This window comes from Typopeltis vanoorti, chromosome 3, assembly GCF_054136105.1.
Source record: "Typopeltis vanoorti isolate ZY-2024b chromosome 3, IOZ_Tvanoo_1.0, whole genome shotgun sequence".
NCBI lineage: Eukaryota > Metazoa > Arthropoda > Arachnida > Uropygi > Thelyphonidae > Typopeltis > Typopeltis vanoorti.
The window spans coordinates 119009966-119029486 of NC_143551.1; the positions used below are offsets into that span (position 1 = coordinate 119009966).

At 37.5% G+C, this 19521-nt stretch overlaps 1 protein-coding gene across 2 annotated transcripts in view; it reads left to right on the forward strand.

The window, feature by feature from the left end:
- LOC150108516 (proteasome assembly chaperone 2) overlaps positions 1-19521 on the forward strand; it is a 135501-nt gene that overhangs the window by 37877 nt on the left and 78103 nt on the right. For both annotated transcript variants that reach the window (XM_090390824.1, XM_090390823.1), the window contains exon 3: positions 8856-8914. In XM_090390824.1, the coding sequence (XP_090246950.1) occupies positions 8856-8914 (59 nt within the window). The remainder of the gene's footprint in view (positions 1-8855; positions 8915-19521) is intronic.

Here is a 19521-nt window from a genome sequence, read left to right on the forward strand (position 1 = left end):
TGTGATAGCTAGTGTGTGTAGTATATGTAGCCTTTCTTGATGAGTCTCTGACTTCCTGGAGGTCTCTTAATTATGTTTTTTAAATTGATGTTGCTGATCTGGCTGTCTATCTGAAGTAAGCCAGCTTGCAGGAACAGGGTATATATATATACTCCAGGCACTGGGAGAGGATGGAGCTGATCTTTGGAGGAACGGATAAGAGTAGTAAGTTTACGGTGGAGCTTATACACTGTGTGGAGGTTTTACTTTTTTTAAGGACCTGGCTATTTTTTCTGGTGTGCCACAGATGTAAAGTATGGTGATGGCATTTCTGAAGTCCTTCTGAAGAGATGGCCAGGAAATGGGGTTGAAACTGATTATTTTTTAAATTCTCTCATCACTGTAGCCATTGGAAAGGAAAGTGTATGTGGTTGAGTTCGGTTGAAAGGGAAGTTCCACTGTGGGCTCTATTGGTTAGTTTTAATAATGCAATATTGTTGAGAGGGGTGGTGGTAGTAGGAGAGTTTGTGAATGTATCTGCCTATATGAGTAGGTTTTCTATATACAGAGAAGGAAAGCTTACCATTAGGAAGGCATGTTACTAAGGTGTCTAGGAAAGGTAAACTATTGTTATTTTCCTTTTCCATCGTAAACTGGATTCTTGAATGTAGAATATTGAAGTGACTGAGGAAGGAGTCTAATGTGTCTGGGCCATGAGGCTAAATAGAGAATGCATCATCTACATATCTTAGCCAGGTAGAAGGTTTTGAGAGGGGCTCTGAGTGTATGGCTTGTTTTTCAAACTTTTCCATGTAAAAATGGGCAGGGGGGGGGAACGCATAGCAGTTCCTTCTATCTGTTTGTAGATTTTTTTCTTCCAAGAAAATTAACCAGAATTGATGGCAAAGGAAAAGAGTTCCAAAATATCAGAAGGGAAAATGTTTTTTTTTAAGGGTGTTAGGTTGTTATTTAAGGGAATATTGGCAAGCTTTGGCATCACCTCATTTGAGGTGATGTCAAAGCTTACCAATATATCATATTATTTAAAGTTAGATTTTCAATTAAGGTTTTAAAATGGATAGAGTTTTTTACATAGGATGTGGTTTGAATATATAGGATTGAAAGAAGCAGTAGCAGACTTGCATACCTAGAGTCAGGAGTATAAATCAAGTGAGAGTTAAATGGATGAACAGCATCATTGAGCAGAAGATACAACAACAAAAAGTTTGTGTAAGAAATTTAAAGAGAGAACCAGAAGTGAAACCAGTATGGTAAAGAAGACAAAAATCAGAATATGAGTGGAAATTGGTTGTGCATGCCAAAGAGAGACCTTTCAGTATGTAGCAAGTAAAAGTAAAAATGATTATGAGTCACTGAACCATGTGACACATTTGAATTATTGAGCTGTCACGTATTGAGCAAAGGTATATTATCCAGCTGGAGTTATTGCGATAACAAGTGAGAAAGGAGTTAATGTAGAAATATAGATAGATGAACTGAAGTTGCATTGGATATTACAGACCCCTGATGTGAATACAACTGTGGGATTAGATGATATATCAGCTTGCATATATTATGAGAATGTGCTAGGAAATTGACAGTACTTTTCACTAGATTGCTTGATTTAAGTGATAGATACATCAGCTCTTGATGTATTCCAAGTCCAAGGCAGTAGAAAGATGGGGGAAAAGTTCCATTGTGAGCCTCCAAAATTGAGGTAGCAAATTACTGACCAACCAGCATCTCAGGAGTGGTGATCAAGGTATTGAAGTGGTTGATTAAGGGAAAAATCCAGGAATGGGTGGACAGGAATGGGATACTCAATGGGAAGCAGCATGGTTGTTTGAAGGGTAGGTCATATCTCAGTAACTTAGTCACTTTTTTATAATAAAGTGGAAGCCAAATTGGATAAAGGTAATGGCTACATGATAATATTGCTGGATTTTGCAAAAGCATTGACAGGATACCACATGGATCTTTGTTACATAAATTGCAGCAAATGGAGGCAGATGTAACTTTGTATAAGAGTATGTTTGAAGGGGAGAAAGATTTGTGGTGTTTTGCAAGGCTCTCTGTATCCAAACCACTGTATATTTAATTTGTACATTAATATGATATAGGAAATGATCTGAGGGGAAATATTCAGTTGTTTGCTGATGGTGCAAAAGAGCAGTAGTTCATAATGATGTAGAGATCTTGCAGGATGATTTAAGCAAGAGTGGCTGTCATCTTTTTCCTATATATAAATGACCTACCCTCAGTCACCACTTATCCTATCCATAGTTCTGCTGATGATAATACATTCCATCATACTCATTTCAAACTCAATCAAACCATGCCAGTATTCAGACATTCCAAGCTTGAAGATCCTCCACAAGAAGTGCTTCAAACCCTCATTTCCACACTAATGTGAATCATTTATAATTGTTATTTTTAAAAATTTTTTTAACCTCTGATTTTTTAAAAAAAATTTAGTATTATTATTCAGGCCTCCATGGAGTCATGAGACTCATCGTGGGAGGACCTTCTTAGGAAACACAAAGTCTATCAACGACACCTTGAACTCATTGACCATTCTTGCTCTCAGGCAATGCATTCCATGGCTATCAGGCAATGCATTCCATGGTTCAACCATCCTCCATGCAAAGAAATCATTTCTCACCCTCTTTCTCACAGCTTCCTTTCTTAACTTTCAGGGATGGCCCCTTTTCATCACTCCTTCCCGCTGTTGCACCAAGTGAAAGAATTCCCTAGTGTCAAACCTGTAACTGCTTCTCAACAGTTTAAAAGTCTCGATCATATCACCTTTCCTTCTTCTATCCACCAAATTCTGCAGTCCACATTCCCTCAGCCGCTCCTCATAACTAACATTATACAGTCCTGAAACCATCTTTGTTATCTGTCTCTGTACCCTTTCCACAGTTAATTTATCCCCTTCAAATCCTGGGGGCCAAATTTGAGAACAATAGTGTAAGTGTGGTCTGATCAGTCTTATACAATGGAATGATAAAGCTTTTATCTCTGCAGGTCAGAGTCCTCAGTATTGCAGCAATCCTCTGGGTTACCTTCACCGCTTTTGCGATATGCTCAATGAATTTCAGTTTTCTATCGATCATAACTCCCCCAGATCTTTTGTCTCCCCTACTTCCTCCAGTACAGCTCCTCCAATTGAGTATGCAGCCTCCCATCAATGTAGCCCAAACTTCAAGACCTTACATTTTGCTGCATTAAACCGACCCCCATTCATTTGCCCATCTGTCCACTTTATTCAAATCCCCTTGCAGGGCTGCCACATCTGCACTACATCTGCAAACAGCTGAATATTCCCTTACAATCCATTGACAATGTCATTGATATAAAGGTTAAAAAATACAGGTTCCAGTACTGAGCCCTGTGGAACCTCACTAGCCTTCTGCCTCCTTGATATTGCCCCACCACACACAACTCTGATACCTATCAGACAACAGATCCTGAATCCAATTGACTAACCTGACATCTAAACCCATGTGCTGCAACTTAAGCATCAGCTTATCATGTAGCCCTGTCAAATGCTTTTGCAAAATCCAAAAAAATGGCAGTATATGCCTTTCCCTCATCAACTGTTCTTGTCACTTTATTATAAAAGGCAATCATATTACTAAAGCAAGAGTGCCCCCTTAACAAATCCATGTTTATTCTCACAGATAACATTACCCTCATATGCCCAACACTATATGGTCTCTCACTAATTTCTCCAAGATCTTAACTTCTGATGAAACACAAACTGGCCTATAATTAGACTCTTTCAGTCTGCTGCCACCCTTATGCAATAGCACTATCTTACCTTCCTTCCATTCCCTGGGTACCTTTCCCGTACCCAGACTTTCATCATTATTATTATTATTATGTGACACCTCCAGGGAGTCCAAAGACTCATTGAGGGAGAGTGTGCCAACAGCATCAAGCGATTGAACCCCAACTACTAACTGCACTCAAACTTGCTTAACTTTTTGTGAGAAATTAGTAGCAGAGGCTCTACCAATCGACCAATCTTTGCTGGAAAAGCCAGGTCAATGGAGGTGTCAGTTCTTTAGTACATTCTCTCAAAACCTGTGGTAAAATACCACCCAGTCCCACAGCTTTATTGCAATCCAGAGTAGTCGGTATTTGGAACACACTCTTTCTCCCCTTGCACCTCTAAACCTCGAACCTGTCCTTTCCCTCTAGTATTAAAATTATTTCTCCAGGATGTGAAATACTTGAATAAAGTGTTCATTGAACAACTCCACTATGTCCTCTGCATCAGTCACTCTATTCCCATTTTTATCCTGCAATGTCATTCCTCTCCACCTATTGGCCACATAGCTAAAAAATTCCCTAGGATTTTGTTTGGATCTTAGTGCCAATCTCTTCTCATATTCCAGTTTTGCCTTTCTCACCATACTAGTCACTCTCCTGGCCTGAGTCTTATATTCCTCATGCATCAGCTCTCCATCCCTCTCCTTATATCTCTTCCATAACCTCCTCTTCCAAAATCTCCTCTCCTTATATCTGTTTCACCTGCAGTTCTTGATATTATTTGTCATCCACTCTACACCAAATTGTGTCCTCTTCTTCACCCATGGAATACAGCTTACTATTGCTACTAACAAATATTCCTTCACAATTTCCCATGCACTAATGATATCTCAGCCTTCTGATTCCGCCCTCCATGGAACTGCCCCAAGTTGATATCTAAGACTATTATAATCACCAACCTTATAATTCTACATATGTTCCCTTCTCTTTGATACTCCTGTATGTCTATTCATCTTCCAAGTCATAACCACATGATCACTCTCTCCGACTGGGGGAAGAGATGTCATCTGAGTTATAATCGGTTCTTCTGATGCAATGACCAAATCCAAAACTCTTGAACCTTTTGTTTCCTCTATTACATATTGCCTAAGACATTTGTCCTTCAAGAATTCTAGAAATTCCATTTCCTTATTACTACTTGCATTTTCCTCTTCCCAGCTTATACTGCTATAGTTAAAATCTTCCATAACAATCATTCTTCTTGCACTTGCCAAGCTCAACTGCCTAAACATCTCCTATTCCCCACGCTCTGAGCTCCTTGGCTTGTAGCAACACCCCACTAAATATCCTGTCTTGCCCACCTAGGGCTAGAATCATGGACCCAGAGGGTCCGCTCTCTGCTTCACCGAGTCAGTAAAGAAAAAATGAAATTAGTGGTATTTCACCAGCGGCCACAGAGTGACCTCCCACTTATGCTGCACCTCTCATGTCTCTTCACAGAGTCAGACTAGCACAGCAGTTTATTTCAGTGAATATTTGAATAGCAAGTAGAGGACATGCAGTGAGAAAGGGATATTCCTGCACATGCCACTCTGTATAGGAGAATCCCTCTCCTAAGTCTAGAGGAGTCCATTTGGACTCCTCTAGACTTAGTCTGGCAGATTATATTTCAGCAGGATTATGAACCAGCTGATCAGGAAGCCTTTTAATGTATTGCCTCACTATTTGCTATCAGCAGAACTGTGGTATGCAGGAGGTTTTAGATCTCTGCAACGTATATGGCTTGTCCTTGACATGCCATATATGTCATGTCAAGGGAATCATTTATACTTTATGAAGGTGGGAGGAAGATGAAGGATGAATGGAAACCAGAATCCCTCCTTTGGAGATCAAACAGCCAGCTACAATAAACTAGGTGGTATTTTTACTGGGTGATGAGTCATCTACTACTAGTAAGTCTAGTAGATATTTCCTCCAAGGTGAAGGTATCCTCTTTATAGTTAGAATACTTGCTAAATACACCATAACCCCTTTGTAGAAATGAACCACATTTACATGACAGGGAATGATTGTACTTCACCTACTTTTAGACATCTAATATGGAACAGGAGAGAGAAAAATGAACTAAAAGTTTAATATAGTAGTATAAAATCATAACATAGGGATCTGAGTATGTGAAATAGTTTGATCAAAGACTGGAGATCAGACATGAAAGGTTTAAGAAAAATTGGGACAGTGAACAGATGCCATCAATGGCAGGACCTTATTAAAAATGATACCAGAAAATATCTTCATGTTCAAATATAAGTTTGTGTGGTTACTTAAACAAAATAGAATATTCAAGTTCAGAAAAGTAGGTGTTCCAAGCAGAAATATCAGAAAAAAAATTATATAGGAAGATCAAGTTGCCTTATTGGGATTGCTTCAGAAGGTCTAAATATAAGAGTTGATCATATCAGTGCTCTGACAAATAATGGACCAGTTTTAAAGAAAGTTTATCTGAATCGAGTCATGAAGTATTGTGTTAGACTGCTATAAACTCTTGAAACTGTACTTAGGATATATATCAGAAAATAATGACAATGATCTAACACAATTAGGATTTCATTACAAGTTTCCTATCAAGTTTTTATTATTTATCTAATTATGCTATACTGTAGTTTGGTTTCCAGTCTCTACTTGTCTTTCCTTTAACATGACAAGCTTGAATGACATGTCACAGCCAACTTTATAGAAAATCAAATTAATGCCATAATAGGATGGTTAATCCTCTACAAATCTGTTAATTTCCATTTATTCTCTAGGCAGTTTGTTTTCACACACACATCTGTCTTTTGTTTATCAATGTGGAATGCACTTAGCAAGTTCCAGATTGGCATCCTAAAATATTGGTTGATTCATTATCCATGGAGGTGTGTATGGTGGGAAGGGACATGGTGTACTCTATTATTGGAAATGTAAGGATTAAGTACTGGATTCAGATGCCACGATGGTTCTCTACATTCCTTTTTAGATGACATGGCAGACATCTGGCTATCTAGGTTCACCCTGTAAGTAGCTGTCATAGAAAATATTTATCATGTATAAAGGAATTGTCACTTCTTAAATTGCATAAGCAAAGTGGATATTAGATCCAGCATTATTTCAATGGTGAATGTAGAAACTGTGAAAGTTTCGTAAGTTCACCAGAGAGCTTGTCGGAATATATTCCTCGACATTCACGAGTTGCCTTACCTCACCCAAGTGTCTATATATATATATAGAAAGTTTTTTAACTTGGGTATATTATGTATTCAAGATATCAAATAATTTTATGTAAACTTGGTTTTTAATCCTATTTCCCAAGTAAGCAAACAGACAAGTAAGTAGAGTTTGCGCCTGCACGTAGTGCAAGTCTGAGGCAACTCGTGGTAAAGGTGGATTAAGATCCGATCACTTTCCTTAGTATTTTTCCCCTAATGTAAAGCACATCCCCTTACGGAGATGTATGATGCTATGCATTAAAGGCAATGGTCACTAGTGACCATTGCCTTTTACGGGCAGGCTCTAAAAATAAGAAGATCCCGAAAGATCGCCCAACTTAGCATTGTTCCACTCAGTGACAGGCTCACCCCATCATCGAGAAGAACTTCTTAGCATTGGCTCTACCTAGTGGCAGACTCACCCCACCACCAAGCAGAACCATAATCTCAGCGGTGGTCCCACTCAGAGACAGGCAAAAACTTACCCCCAAGCAGGACCTCTCAAATTAGAGGTCTCATCAGTGGGAGCCAGACCTGAAAATGCTAAGTTTGAAGTAATGCAGGGCTTATAAATTTTACTCAAACAAGTTGCCACAAGGTGCTTTGAGCTTATTAAATAAAATCCCAGGATGAGAGATAGATGTAGAAAGTTTTTTAACTTGGGTATATTATGTATTCAAAATACCAAGTAATTTTGTATAAACTTGGTTTTTGATCCTATTTCCCAAGTAAGTCAAGGGATGTGCTTTACATTAGGGGAAAAATACTAAGGAAAGTGATTGGAGCTTAATCCACCTTTACCACGAGTTGCCTCAGACATGCACTATGTGCAGGCGCAAACTTGACTCGTCTGTTTGCTTACTTGGGAAATAGGATTAAAAACCAAGTTTATATAAAATTACTTGGTATCTTGAATGCATAATATACCCAAGTTAAAAAACTTTGTACATCTATCTCTCTCATCCGGAGATTTTATTTAATAAGGTCAAAGCACCTTGTGGCAACTTGTTTAGGCAAAATTCATAAGTTCTGCATTACTTCAACCTTAGCATTTTCAGGTCTGGCTCCCACTGACGAGACCTCAATAAAGGTCGAAACCGGTATGGGTAGTGACCATTGCCTTTAATGCATAGCATCATACATCTCTGCAAGGGGATGTGCTTTACATTATTGGCAAAATACTAAGGAAAGTGATTGGAGCTTAATCCACCTTTACCGCGAGTTGCCTCCAACTGCACTACGTAACCACAAGTTGCTTCAGGCTTGCACTACATGCAGGCGCAAACTTGACTTGCTTGTCTGTTTTCTTACTTGGGAAATAGGATTAAAAGCCAAGTTTATATAAAATTACTTGGTATATCTTGAATATATATATATATATATTTGCCTTTTATTAATCCATTTTGATAAGGTTTCACTGGCCTGACAGCTGTTTAAAACTGGTTCTCTTCAGAGACCAGGCAGAAACCTTAAGAGAGCAGAAACTCTCGTTCAGTACTGAGTAACTTGAAATGTCAGAGAAATGTATTTTTTTGTAAGCGAAGTTTTGGTCGGTGTGTAAAAGTAATTATTAAAATAAGTGGGTGGTTCCTATGTCTTTTAAGTAGTCCAGGCTAAGGCAACTCGTGAATGCTGAGGAATATGTTCCTGCAAGCTCTCTGGTCAACTTACAAAACTTTCATAGTTTTTACATTAAGCTTTGAAATAATGCTGAATCTAATATCCCCTTTACTTATGTAATTTTGCATCATTGAACTGAAGCCTTTTGGCTCTTTATTTTAGTAATTACTTCTTAAATTGTTTTAATTTTTAATCCAAATTAATATTGAGAAATGTATTCATTAATTCTTTTTATAGTCTATGAAAGCAGGAAATGGAAGCTTGTTTTAATTCAGCAGAGGACACCAATCGCTGCTGTAAGTTATATTGTTAGTTGTTTATCTGAAAAATTAATTTCCATTTTATTATCTAAATAACATACACGCGCGCACACACACACACACACACACACACACACACACACTGGTTTCCATAAATTATTAAGGAGCAAAGAGAAAAATCACAATAATTCAAAAACTGGTGGTAAAAAGCATCATGAGATGCTTCAATTCAGTAACAAATGGATATGGGGGAGAACTTCATCGGTGACCATTGTCTTCGTCGGTTAAATGAATGGTCAAAAACAAAGGTCAAAATGAGATTGTCAGAGTGCCTCAATAAGGAATGTGGTCACCCTTCACAGCAGTACAGTGCTCACAACAATGTAATTTGAATATAATGTTTTATATTCAAATTAAGGGGATATTAAATCCCACATTGTTTTAAAACTGAATAAGAAACTCAAAGATTGGAATCAGAAAGTTTCATGCCGAATATAGTAAACTATAAAAGTATCGGCGGTTACTAGCGTGAGCAAATGCAAGTAGTCCTAGTACGTAGTACAATCTCAGGCAACTCGTTACAAAGGTGGGGAAAGTTCTGATCGCTAATCTTGGTATTTTCCATAATGTAAAAACACATTTCCTAGGAAATGTATGCTGTTATTACATTATGGTGGGAGGTCACTACCCAGACTGGTTTCAGCCTTTTTTTGAGGCTTCATCAATGAGTAGCTAGACCAAATAGATACCAAAGGGTATAGCGAAAAGAACTTATATACTCTGCTATACGAGTTGTCAAACAGGTGCAACCATTAAGTTACTTAAATATAAAGAGCCAATAGGCTTCATTTCGGCGATATAAACATTATTCAAATCAAGGGGATATTAAATCCCACATTGTTTTAAAACCGAATAAGAAACTCAAAGATTGGAATCAGAGAGTTTCATGCCGAATATAGTAAACTATAAAAGTATTGGCAGTTACTAGCCGCCGATACTACTCGGTTTTAAAACAATGTGGGATTTAATATCCCTTTAATTTGAATAATGTTTATATCGCCGAAATGAAGCCTATTGGCTCTTTATATTTAAGTAACTTAATGGTTGCACCTGTTTGACAACTCGTATAGCAGAGTATATAAGTTCTTTTTGCTATACCCTTTGGTATCTATTTGGTCTAGCTACTCACTGATGAAGCCTCAAAAAAGGCTGAAACCAGTCTGGGTAGTGACCTCCCACCATAATGTAATAACAGCATATATTTCCTAGGAAATGTGTTTTTACATTATGGAAAATACCAAGATTAGCGATCAGAACTTTTCCCACCTTTGCAACGAGTTGCCTGAGATTGTACTACTTACTAGGACTACTTGCATTAGCTCACGCTAGTAACCGCCGATACTTTATAGTTTACTATATTCGACATGAAACGCTCTGATTCCAATCTTTGAGTTTCTTATTTGGTTTTAAAACAATGTGGATTTAATATCCCCTTAATTTGAATATATCGCCGAAATGAAGCCTTTTGGCTCTTTATATTTAAATGTTTTATATTGTTTTTATATTGTGCTCTCACCACTCCTGTTCAACATATATGCAGAGGGAATCACAATAAATGGAAAGATTGTTAACAACCTTCGATATGCAGATGACACCGTGCTAATTGCAGATAATATTATGGATCTCCAAAAACTCATTGACAGAGTATACATAGAAAGCCAAAGAATGGGAATAAATATAAACATCAACAAGACAACATACATGATCATCAGCAAACATCCAGCCTCATCAATGAAACTGACACTCAATGGGAAAAATATTGATCAAGTGTCAAGATATAAATATCTTGGTTGCTGGGTTAATGAATGGTGGGATCCAGAAATAGATATAAAGACAAGGATTGAAGTTGCACAGCAGTCCTTCATGAAAATGAGAACACTATTCTGCAATAAAGACCTAAACATGGAAGTCAGATGCCGAATGCTGAAATGCTACGTGTGGTCTATTCTGCTCTATGGAGTTGAAACATGGACATTGAAGGTGACAACCATCAAGAAAATCGAAGCCTTTGGGATGTGGCTATACAGAAGAATGCTAAAGATATCATGGACAGAAAAAATTACCAATGAAGATGTCTTAAAATCCATTGGCAAAGCTAAACATCTTGTACAAATAATCAAGAAACGAAAAACATCATATCTTGGCCACATCATGAGAAACAGCAAATACCAACTTCTACAAACTATTTTGATAGGAAGAATTGGTGGCAAAGGAACTAGAGGAAGAAAAAGAATATCATGGTTTGACAACATCAAGACGTGGACAGGAAAGAGCAGTGCACAACTGCTCAGATTAGCACAAGAGCGCAGTTTGTTCGCCAAGATGGTCGCTGACCTTCGATAGAAGATAGCACAATAAGAAGAAGATATTGTTTTTAATGATGACCAGGAGCTGATGTCATTTGGTAATGATAACAATTGCTCTTCCATAGCTCTCCTAAGTCACTCAAGGTTTTAAAGAGTGGGGAAGAGATGTTTCAGAACAGCAACATGTCTACATAGAGCATCCCAGACATGCTCAAAAGGATTAAGATCAGGAGACTTGGCTGGCCTGTCCATATATATGATAGTCTCTTCTTGAAAATATTGGTCCGTGAGCTCTTTGCTGAATGGACCAATATTTTCCAATATACCACCTTCATGAACATTATTATCTTGTAGGATAAATGTCTCCCCTATTGCACCCGCACATATGGATGAACATAGGTCCAGTACCTCATCTTTATAAGTTGCAGGATTCATGGTTCTGCTAGGAAGCACAAGTCAATACAAGTCAGTGCATCCACCCAATGAGATGCCACCCCAAACCATCATACCACCTACACCATAAGCGTGTATTTCACAGATATTAGAGGGCTTATAATGTGTCTCTGGTTCTTTTCAGATCAGAACATGCCTGATATCGCTTTGTAGAACAATCAAGACTAGTCTATAAACTGTTCTTTGTTGGTCTTGGGTCCAATTGACGTGGAGCCTTGCCCATTTCAAAAATTCTCTCCTGTGGCGGGATGAGAGCACACATACTACTGGTCACTTAACATACCATACCACCTTTATGAAGCTTTCTGCACCCACTGGAAGTAGGTGCTAATGTTCTTGTAGCCAATGCGAGATCAGATCATAGCTGATTCAGGTAGCACTTCTGTTTTGGCAAGCAAGTAATTGGATATTTCACCCACTGCAGTTGTAGCCTGTGGCTTTCCTTTGCTGTATTTCCAGGATGCTGTTTATGACCAATTGATTCTGCAGTCTCTGAACTATGGAATGACTCAGATGCAACCATCTGGCTACATTCATAGGACTTTGGCCAGCCTCTAGTTTTATGATGATTCGCCATCTGAATTCATTAGTTAAATGATGTTTTCTCACTCCAGACACAAAATGGAAAACCACTCCAAAATGTCCACTTTTAAGCTATGGCTCATTTGCATATAATGCTAACAATACCTCTCATTTGTGTATGACAAACAATAGACTCTGTCAATTTTTACAAAATATATTTACATGCTACAATGAACTGAGAGAAGAATTGTGGAATCAACAAAAATTGTTCTCAATCTAGTCTGTCTTAATAACGGACAGCTCATGCATAGGCACTGTGAAACTGTAGCACCCCCAATTTTTCTCGATATATAAATGTATTTATTAATTTATTTATATTTGTTTGTAATATTTAATTTTATCATCAACAATTGAGTACAATTCTCTTATTTTTTATTAGCACTTAGGAGGGCGAAGGATGCTAGCAGCACTGTGTTTACCACAGTGTCATATTGTTACGTGTATAAGCATATGCACGTCATAGTGAGATGCAAACTATTAGCGTAATGCGGCACTTTCCATCGCACAGTTCCACTGTTGTTTATATTCAGTTTGCGCCAGTGGTAGAGTGTTCGTAGTGCTTATCGTGTTTACTCCGTCTCTTTAAATATTTGGACATTACAATTAAAGGATTTAATTGTAATGTTCAAAAATTGTAAATCCATTCCTTTAATTAAAATTAAAGGAATGGGTTTTATTTTTAAGTAATTTTGAATTATACTAGACTGTATAATTTTATCGATAATAAACAATATTTTTTCATGAAACAAAACAAGAATATATTTATTTTTAAGTATACCAAACTATAATTTTATCGATAATAAACAATTTTTTCATGTTTAATTTTTTTTAAAATTTTTACCATAATTTTGATATTTTATCCAAACACGTATACACTGTACTTATAGTGTGTATGTATATATATTTCGAAAGTTGCAGCGTCGTCACGATTTCAAGCCACGACCCTCCACTGGTCTTAATATTATTAACCTTAGCTATACCTTATCTGATTGTCACTCTTCATTCGCACAGCTTTGTCATATACAAGATCATTCCTGCATGGACGTTCACAACAATACTATGGACATCCAGATATATCATCCAGATCACTCTTCAATCGCACAGCTTTGTCATATACAAGATCATTCCTCCATGGACATTCACAATAATACTATGGACATCCAGAATGCCTTTGTCAGCATTACATTTGCAAGTTAATGTATAGCTGTTGTTTTCTTGTAATGTATATTTTTGTGTATCTCTTTTCGTTTTATGCACCCAGTGAAGTCTTCTAAGAAGACGAAACTTGTGCATTCAAATAATAGTTTTTTTCTATTTTGGTATCTCTTGGCTTCCAGTAAATTTTTGAGTCTTAAATTTCAGCTATGATTCAGGAATTAGCCAAGTAAATTCATTGCATCAAATTTTTATATATATATATATATATATATATATATATGTATATGTATCGAAGATAGATTTTGAAGATAGATTGACTACTGTCTGGAGTAGCTGAATTTGTGGTTGTGACTGCATATTCAACTGCTCCAGACTTTTTGAAGATAGTCGATCTATCTTCAAAAAGGCTCAACAAAGAATGTATTGAAGAATAGATTGACTACTGTCTGGAGTAGCTGAATTTGTGGTTGTGACTGCATATTCAACTGCTCCAGACTTTTTGAAGATAGTCGATCTATCTTCAAAAAGGCTCAACAAAGAATGTATTGAAGAATAGATTGACTACTGTCTGGAGTGGCTGAATTTGTGGTTGTGACTGCATATTCAACTGCTCCAGACTTTTTGAAGATAGTCAATCCATCTTCAAAAAGGCTCAACAAAGATGCTGTCAGTGCCCTTGAGCATCAGCCCACAATTTTGGCATCACACCGAAAGAAGTGCCAGTGCTAGATATAATGTGTAACATCGAACGCAGAATCTGTTGCTTAGTGCCAGAAATAGCTAATAACATCAGACTTGACGTTGCCAATATCCTTGCCCAGTCATTGTCTCCAAAAGTAATTTATCGTCTGGCCAATACACTGCTCTCAGAAAATTACGGAAAGAAGAAAGTATCACCATCCCCAGAGCAGATAAGGGTAATGCCACAGTCATCCTTAATGCCACGAAATATAACCGAAAAATGGAAATTATCCTCCGAAATCGCACTACCACTAGAACATGATCCCACAAAAACACAAGTTAAAAAATGAAAAAACTTACTTAAAAAAAGTATTCTCCTGGCCTCCAGACATTACAAAAAAAAGCAAACCTTTCTGTTCCCCCCCCCCCCCCCCTTGAATATACAGTTTACCAAAATCCACAAACCTAATTCTCTCCTAAGACCTATAGTAGATGCCACTAACGCACCATGCTACAAACTGTCAAAGCAGTTGGCTAACTCTCTCTCTCTCTGACCCCCCCCCCCCCGGTCACTGGACTTACTACATCATATATAAATAACTCTATCCATTTTTAAACCCTGATAGAAAATCCAACTTTAAATAATACAGACATATTGGTAAGCTTTGACATCTCTCACTGCTTACCAATATTCCATTGGTAAGCAGTGAGAGATGTTTTAACACTAAAAACGTTTTTCCTTCTGACAGCTTAGATCTCTTTTCCTTTGCGATCAATTCTTCTATGTAGAAGTTGGCTGGGGGGGGGGGGCCCATTGCTGTCCCATCTAATTGTTTGTATATTTTCCCATTCCATGTAAAATAACCTGCATGTACTGTGAATTTAAATAGTTCAAATATATCAGGGAGGAAAGTGTGACTTTAGTAAATCAAGGGTTTCAGTTAACGGTACATTTGTGAATAGTGAGGTGATATCAATACTCACCATTACATCTGAACTTTTTAAGGTATGGTTTTCTAAAATACTTTTTCGGTGGGTAGAATTTTTAACAAAGGAAGGTGAATTTTTTGTGAGAGTAGCTAAATGTCTAGCCAGTTTGCATGTGGGACTATTTATACTATCCACAATAGGGCATAAGGTTGTACCTTGTTTGTGAATTTTTGGTGCTCCATATATCCTGGGTGTTTTAACATGGAAAGGCTTGAGTTTGTTAATTGTTTCTTTTACAAACTCAAGCTCTTCCATGTGAAAGCACCCAGGATATATGGAGCACCAAAAATTCACAAACAAGGTACATCCTTGTGAATTTTTATTAGTCGTAGAATTTTAATGGTCGAATCCATTCTGGTGATTGCGGATTAATTGCAGACTAGGTGGTTAAGAAGTTGGCTATTCTGTCTTCTAGATGTTTTTGTCTTGGGATCTCCTTAAAGTGGAGAACGAAGAATTAGTCCACTTTCTAATATTATCTATCCAGGTGATTCTAGGTCATCTCCGATGTCTTTTACCAGAAGTCAAGTCCTCCAGTGCTAATTTAGATAAGCTATCTGATCCAGCTATATGGTCCAGCCACCAGAGTTGTTTTTGACATATTTTAGTGATGATATTTTCTCATGTTCTAGCAATGGTGCCGTATATGGCAGGGGCGGCCAGAGTTTTGGCAGCAAGAGCCATAGTTACCTACCAGAAATTGTTAAGAGCCACAAATTTACTTTTTGGAACATTTTTAAGGGCAACATCAAAAGTTTCCTTAATATCAATGCCACAAGTACTATCTGTTAATGCTATTAAATCTAATAATTCTTCTCGCATCACTCTGTCCTCAAGAACGAAAGGAATAAAAATTGCTAATTGTGGTTGGTCTGTAATGTCAGTTGATTCTTTTATATCTTTTAATGTATCTTTTTTAATTTTCTGACAAGGTAATATAAATATAACTACATTGCTGAACAGCAATGTAGTTAATTGAAAAATTAAATTAAAAACAATAGAAAATTAAGAAAAATTATAAATATTTTTTATTTGTTAGTTGAGCCACAATAAAACTTAAGGAGAGCCACATGCGGCTCGTGAGCTGCAGTTTGGCCATCGTGGGTATATGGTATCTTCAAAAGTTTTCTGTAGCACTTCATCTTGAAGGCCAATAATCTTTTTTCATTTTCTTTTAGTAATGTCCAACTCTCACATCCATATAGTAAGACAGAGTTAACAAGGGTATTGATGAGGAGGTAGAATCTTGTAGCGAGCTATATTTTATTGTCCTTCTAAAGTGACTGTAATCTCTGCAGGGCAACAGTTGCTTTGTGTTTAAACTGACCATCTCTGTGTTGTGAATCTTTCTACTTCCAATTTTTCATCATTAACTGAAATTTTATAGAGTTATTGCCTGAAGACATCATTTTTGATTTGGGAATGCTATTCTTTAATCCATAATTACTAAGTGCCTTAGAAACGGTCTGTTAATTCTTGTAACTGGATAAGTACTAGCTAAATATAAAAGATCATAGAGGCGATACAAGACAGGTGTTAGCTCTGGTGTAAACTCTGGAGCTCTGTTCTCTCTCTCTCTCTCACACACACACACACACACACAGAGAGAGAGAGAGAGAGAGAGAGAAGTTTATTCCCAATGACGATGAATCAACAGATGAAGAAATCCACAAAACTTATCGACAAAGAATAGAAACAGATATAGACACTCCTGACGACGACTCATTTGCAACTGATGAAATTGAGTCAGTATTAAGATCAATGGATCCAAGAAAAACTCCTGGAGAAGACAGAATAACCAACAATATACTCCTAACAGCATTTCTCAAATTCATAACAACAGTTTACAACATATGCCTAAAAAGAGGACGATTTCCTTCAATATGGAAGCACTCAAAAATTGTACCCAGAAAAACCAGGAAAAGAAACATCCGACAAAATTAACAAATACAGACCGATCAGTCTCATAAACGTTACCGGTAAGGTACTAGAAAAACTTCTAATAAACCAAATCATGCACGATGTCTACTCAAGAAACCTATTAAGCAGCAAATCAATATGCATTTAGACCTCAGTCTAGCACAGTAGATGCAATTATGGAGGTTAAAGAGTTCGCAGAAGACAGTCTACAGCAAAAACAAATTACGTACTACTGATCTCACTCGATGTACAAGGAGCCTTCGATTCTGTGTGGTAGCCAGCCATAATCAATCAATTAATAGATTTAAAATGCCCGAAAAAACTTACTCTACCTTACAAAAAATTATTTTTCAGACAGAAGAGCAGCTATGATATTAAAAACCAAACTGTAATGAAAAAAGTCAAACGAGGCTGTCCGCAAGGTTCCTGCTGTGGACCAGGTTTCTGGAACATCCAGTATGACTTGCTGTTAAGACTTCCTTTCACTACTAAAACAAAAGTCATAGCTTTCGCCGATGATGTGATGATAATGATTCAGGGACGCAATGGCTTACAGTTAGAAGTAACTGTAAGCCATTGCGTTAAACTCTTTAAAATTGCAGAGTGGACATGCAAGAAGAAAGTTACCTTCAGTAGCACCAAGTCTAAAGTGTTCCACATCTCATGCAAAAAATCAAAACAACCTGTAACGGTCTTCCTAAACGGAGAAGTTCTTCAGGTAGTCAGTGAGCTAAAATACCTAGGAGTAACAATAGACGAAAAATTTACCTTCAATAAGCATATCTTATATGCTGCCTAAAATAGCTTACAAGTAGTAAAGTCGGCAAGGATTAAGTGGGGATTAGGCCAACAAGCGCTGAAAACAATATATGTTGGAGCTATACTACCACTGATATCTTATGCTGCACCTGCCTGGAAACATACACTAAAATCAAAGATAAACTGACAAAAACTAAACCGAGTTAAACGCCTTATAGCCATACATATAATTAAAGGATACAGGACAATATCTTTCGAGGCAGCTTCCGTTATTGCAGCTCTAACACCGATCTGTCTGAAAATACAAGAATCATTTATTATGTATGACGTCACTTCCAGAAATTGCTATAAATGTCCTCTTCACTATATTAGGTAGCCTCACCCAGGAAAGAGAACATACATTAAGGAGAAGGAAAGCTCTGAAAGTGACGATTTCCAAATATACCCTGATGGAAGCAAAACCGAAGGGAATGTCGATTGTTCTTTCATTGCATAGAATAGACAGTCCGCTATACAAGAACACTGCTCTAGACTGCATCCTCTCTGTTCCAACAACCAAGCAGAACAACTTGCTATAGTTAAGTCACTTACATATCTATGGGAATTAGAACTCAACACCTCTCATCAAAAGACAGCAACAATTTACAGTGATAGTAAAAGCACTATAGACAGCGTACAAACCAGAACAACCATATTGCATTAATAGAACAGACCAGAACTTTGGTTCAGAATCTTACTTTAGAGGGATGGGAACTCAAGTTCTGCTGGGTGAATGCGCATACTGGGGTATTAGGAAATGAGAGAGTGGATCAGCTGGCTAAAGAAGCAGCTAGAAACGAACGACTAGAAACAAGTTACCAAAAGTACTCGAAATCTGCTATAAAAACAATTGCAGAAGAGAAAGTCTAGACATGTGGGAGGAAGAATGGAAAATATCAAAAACTGGATCAACAACAAAAGAATTCTTTCCAAGCATCAGAAGCAGACTCCGGCTGAAAACACACACCATTTCTCCAGGTTTAACCACGCTACTAATGGGACATGGAAAACTAAGACACTACTTACACAGATTCCATATCCTGGAATCACCTTCATGCATTTGTAGTCCACACCTTCAAAGTATGTGGTCAGCAGACTGTTGACCACATACTTTAAACTCAGCTATTGGACTCCATCAGGATGCCCATAATACAACCAGTCATCACTCCGGAGAAAAGTGGCCAGTGTCAAAACAGAGGCTTATCGAAAAGCATTACTCAGAATTAATTAAATTTGCCAATAAGATCAACTTTCAGTTGAAAGTTTATTTTTCACTTAGTTAGACTATAATAAATTTAGTTTAATCCTTTATCCAAGTGTGAGCGAACAAAGTTTGCGCCTGAAAGTATCTTCAGGACTGGGGTCAGGTAGTACAACATCGGGCAACTCGTAGCAAAGGTGGACCAAGCTACCGTCACTCCTATCTCAGTATCTCCCATAATGCAAAACACATCTCCTTGCGGATATGTATAATATGTATAATCTCAGTATCTCCCATAATGCAAAACACATCTCCTTGCGGATATGTATAATGTTTTGTATTATGGGAGATACTGAGATAGGAGTGATGGTAGCTTGGTCCACCTTTGCTACGAGTTGCCCGGTGTCGTACTACCTGACCCCAGTCCTGAAGATACTTTCAGGCACAAACTTTGATTGCTCACACCTGGATAAAGGATTAAACTAAATTTATTA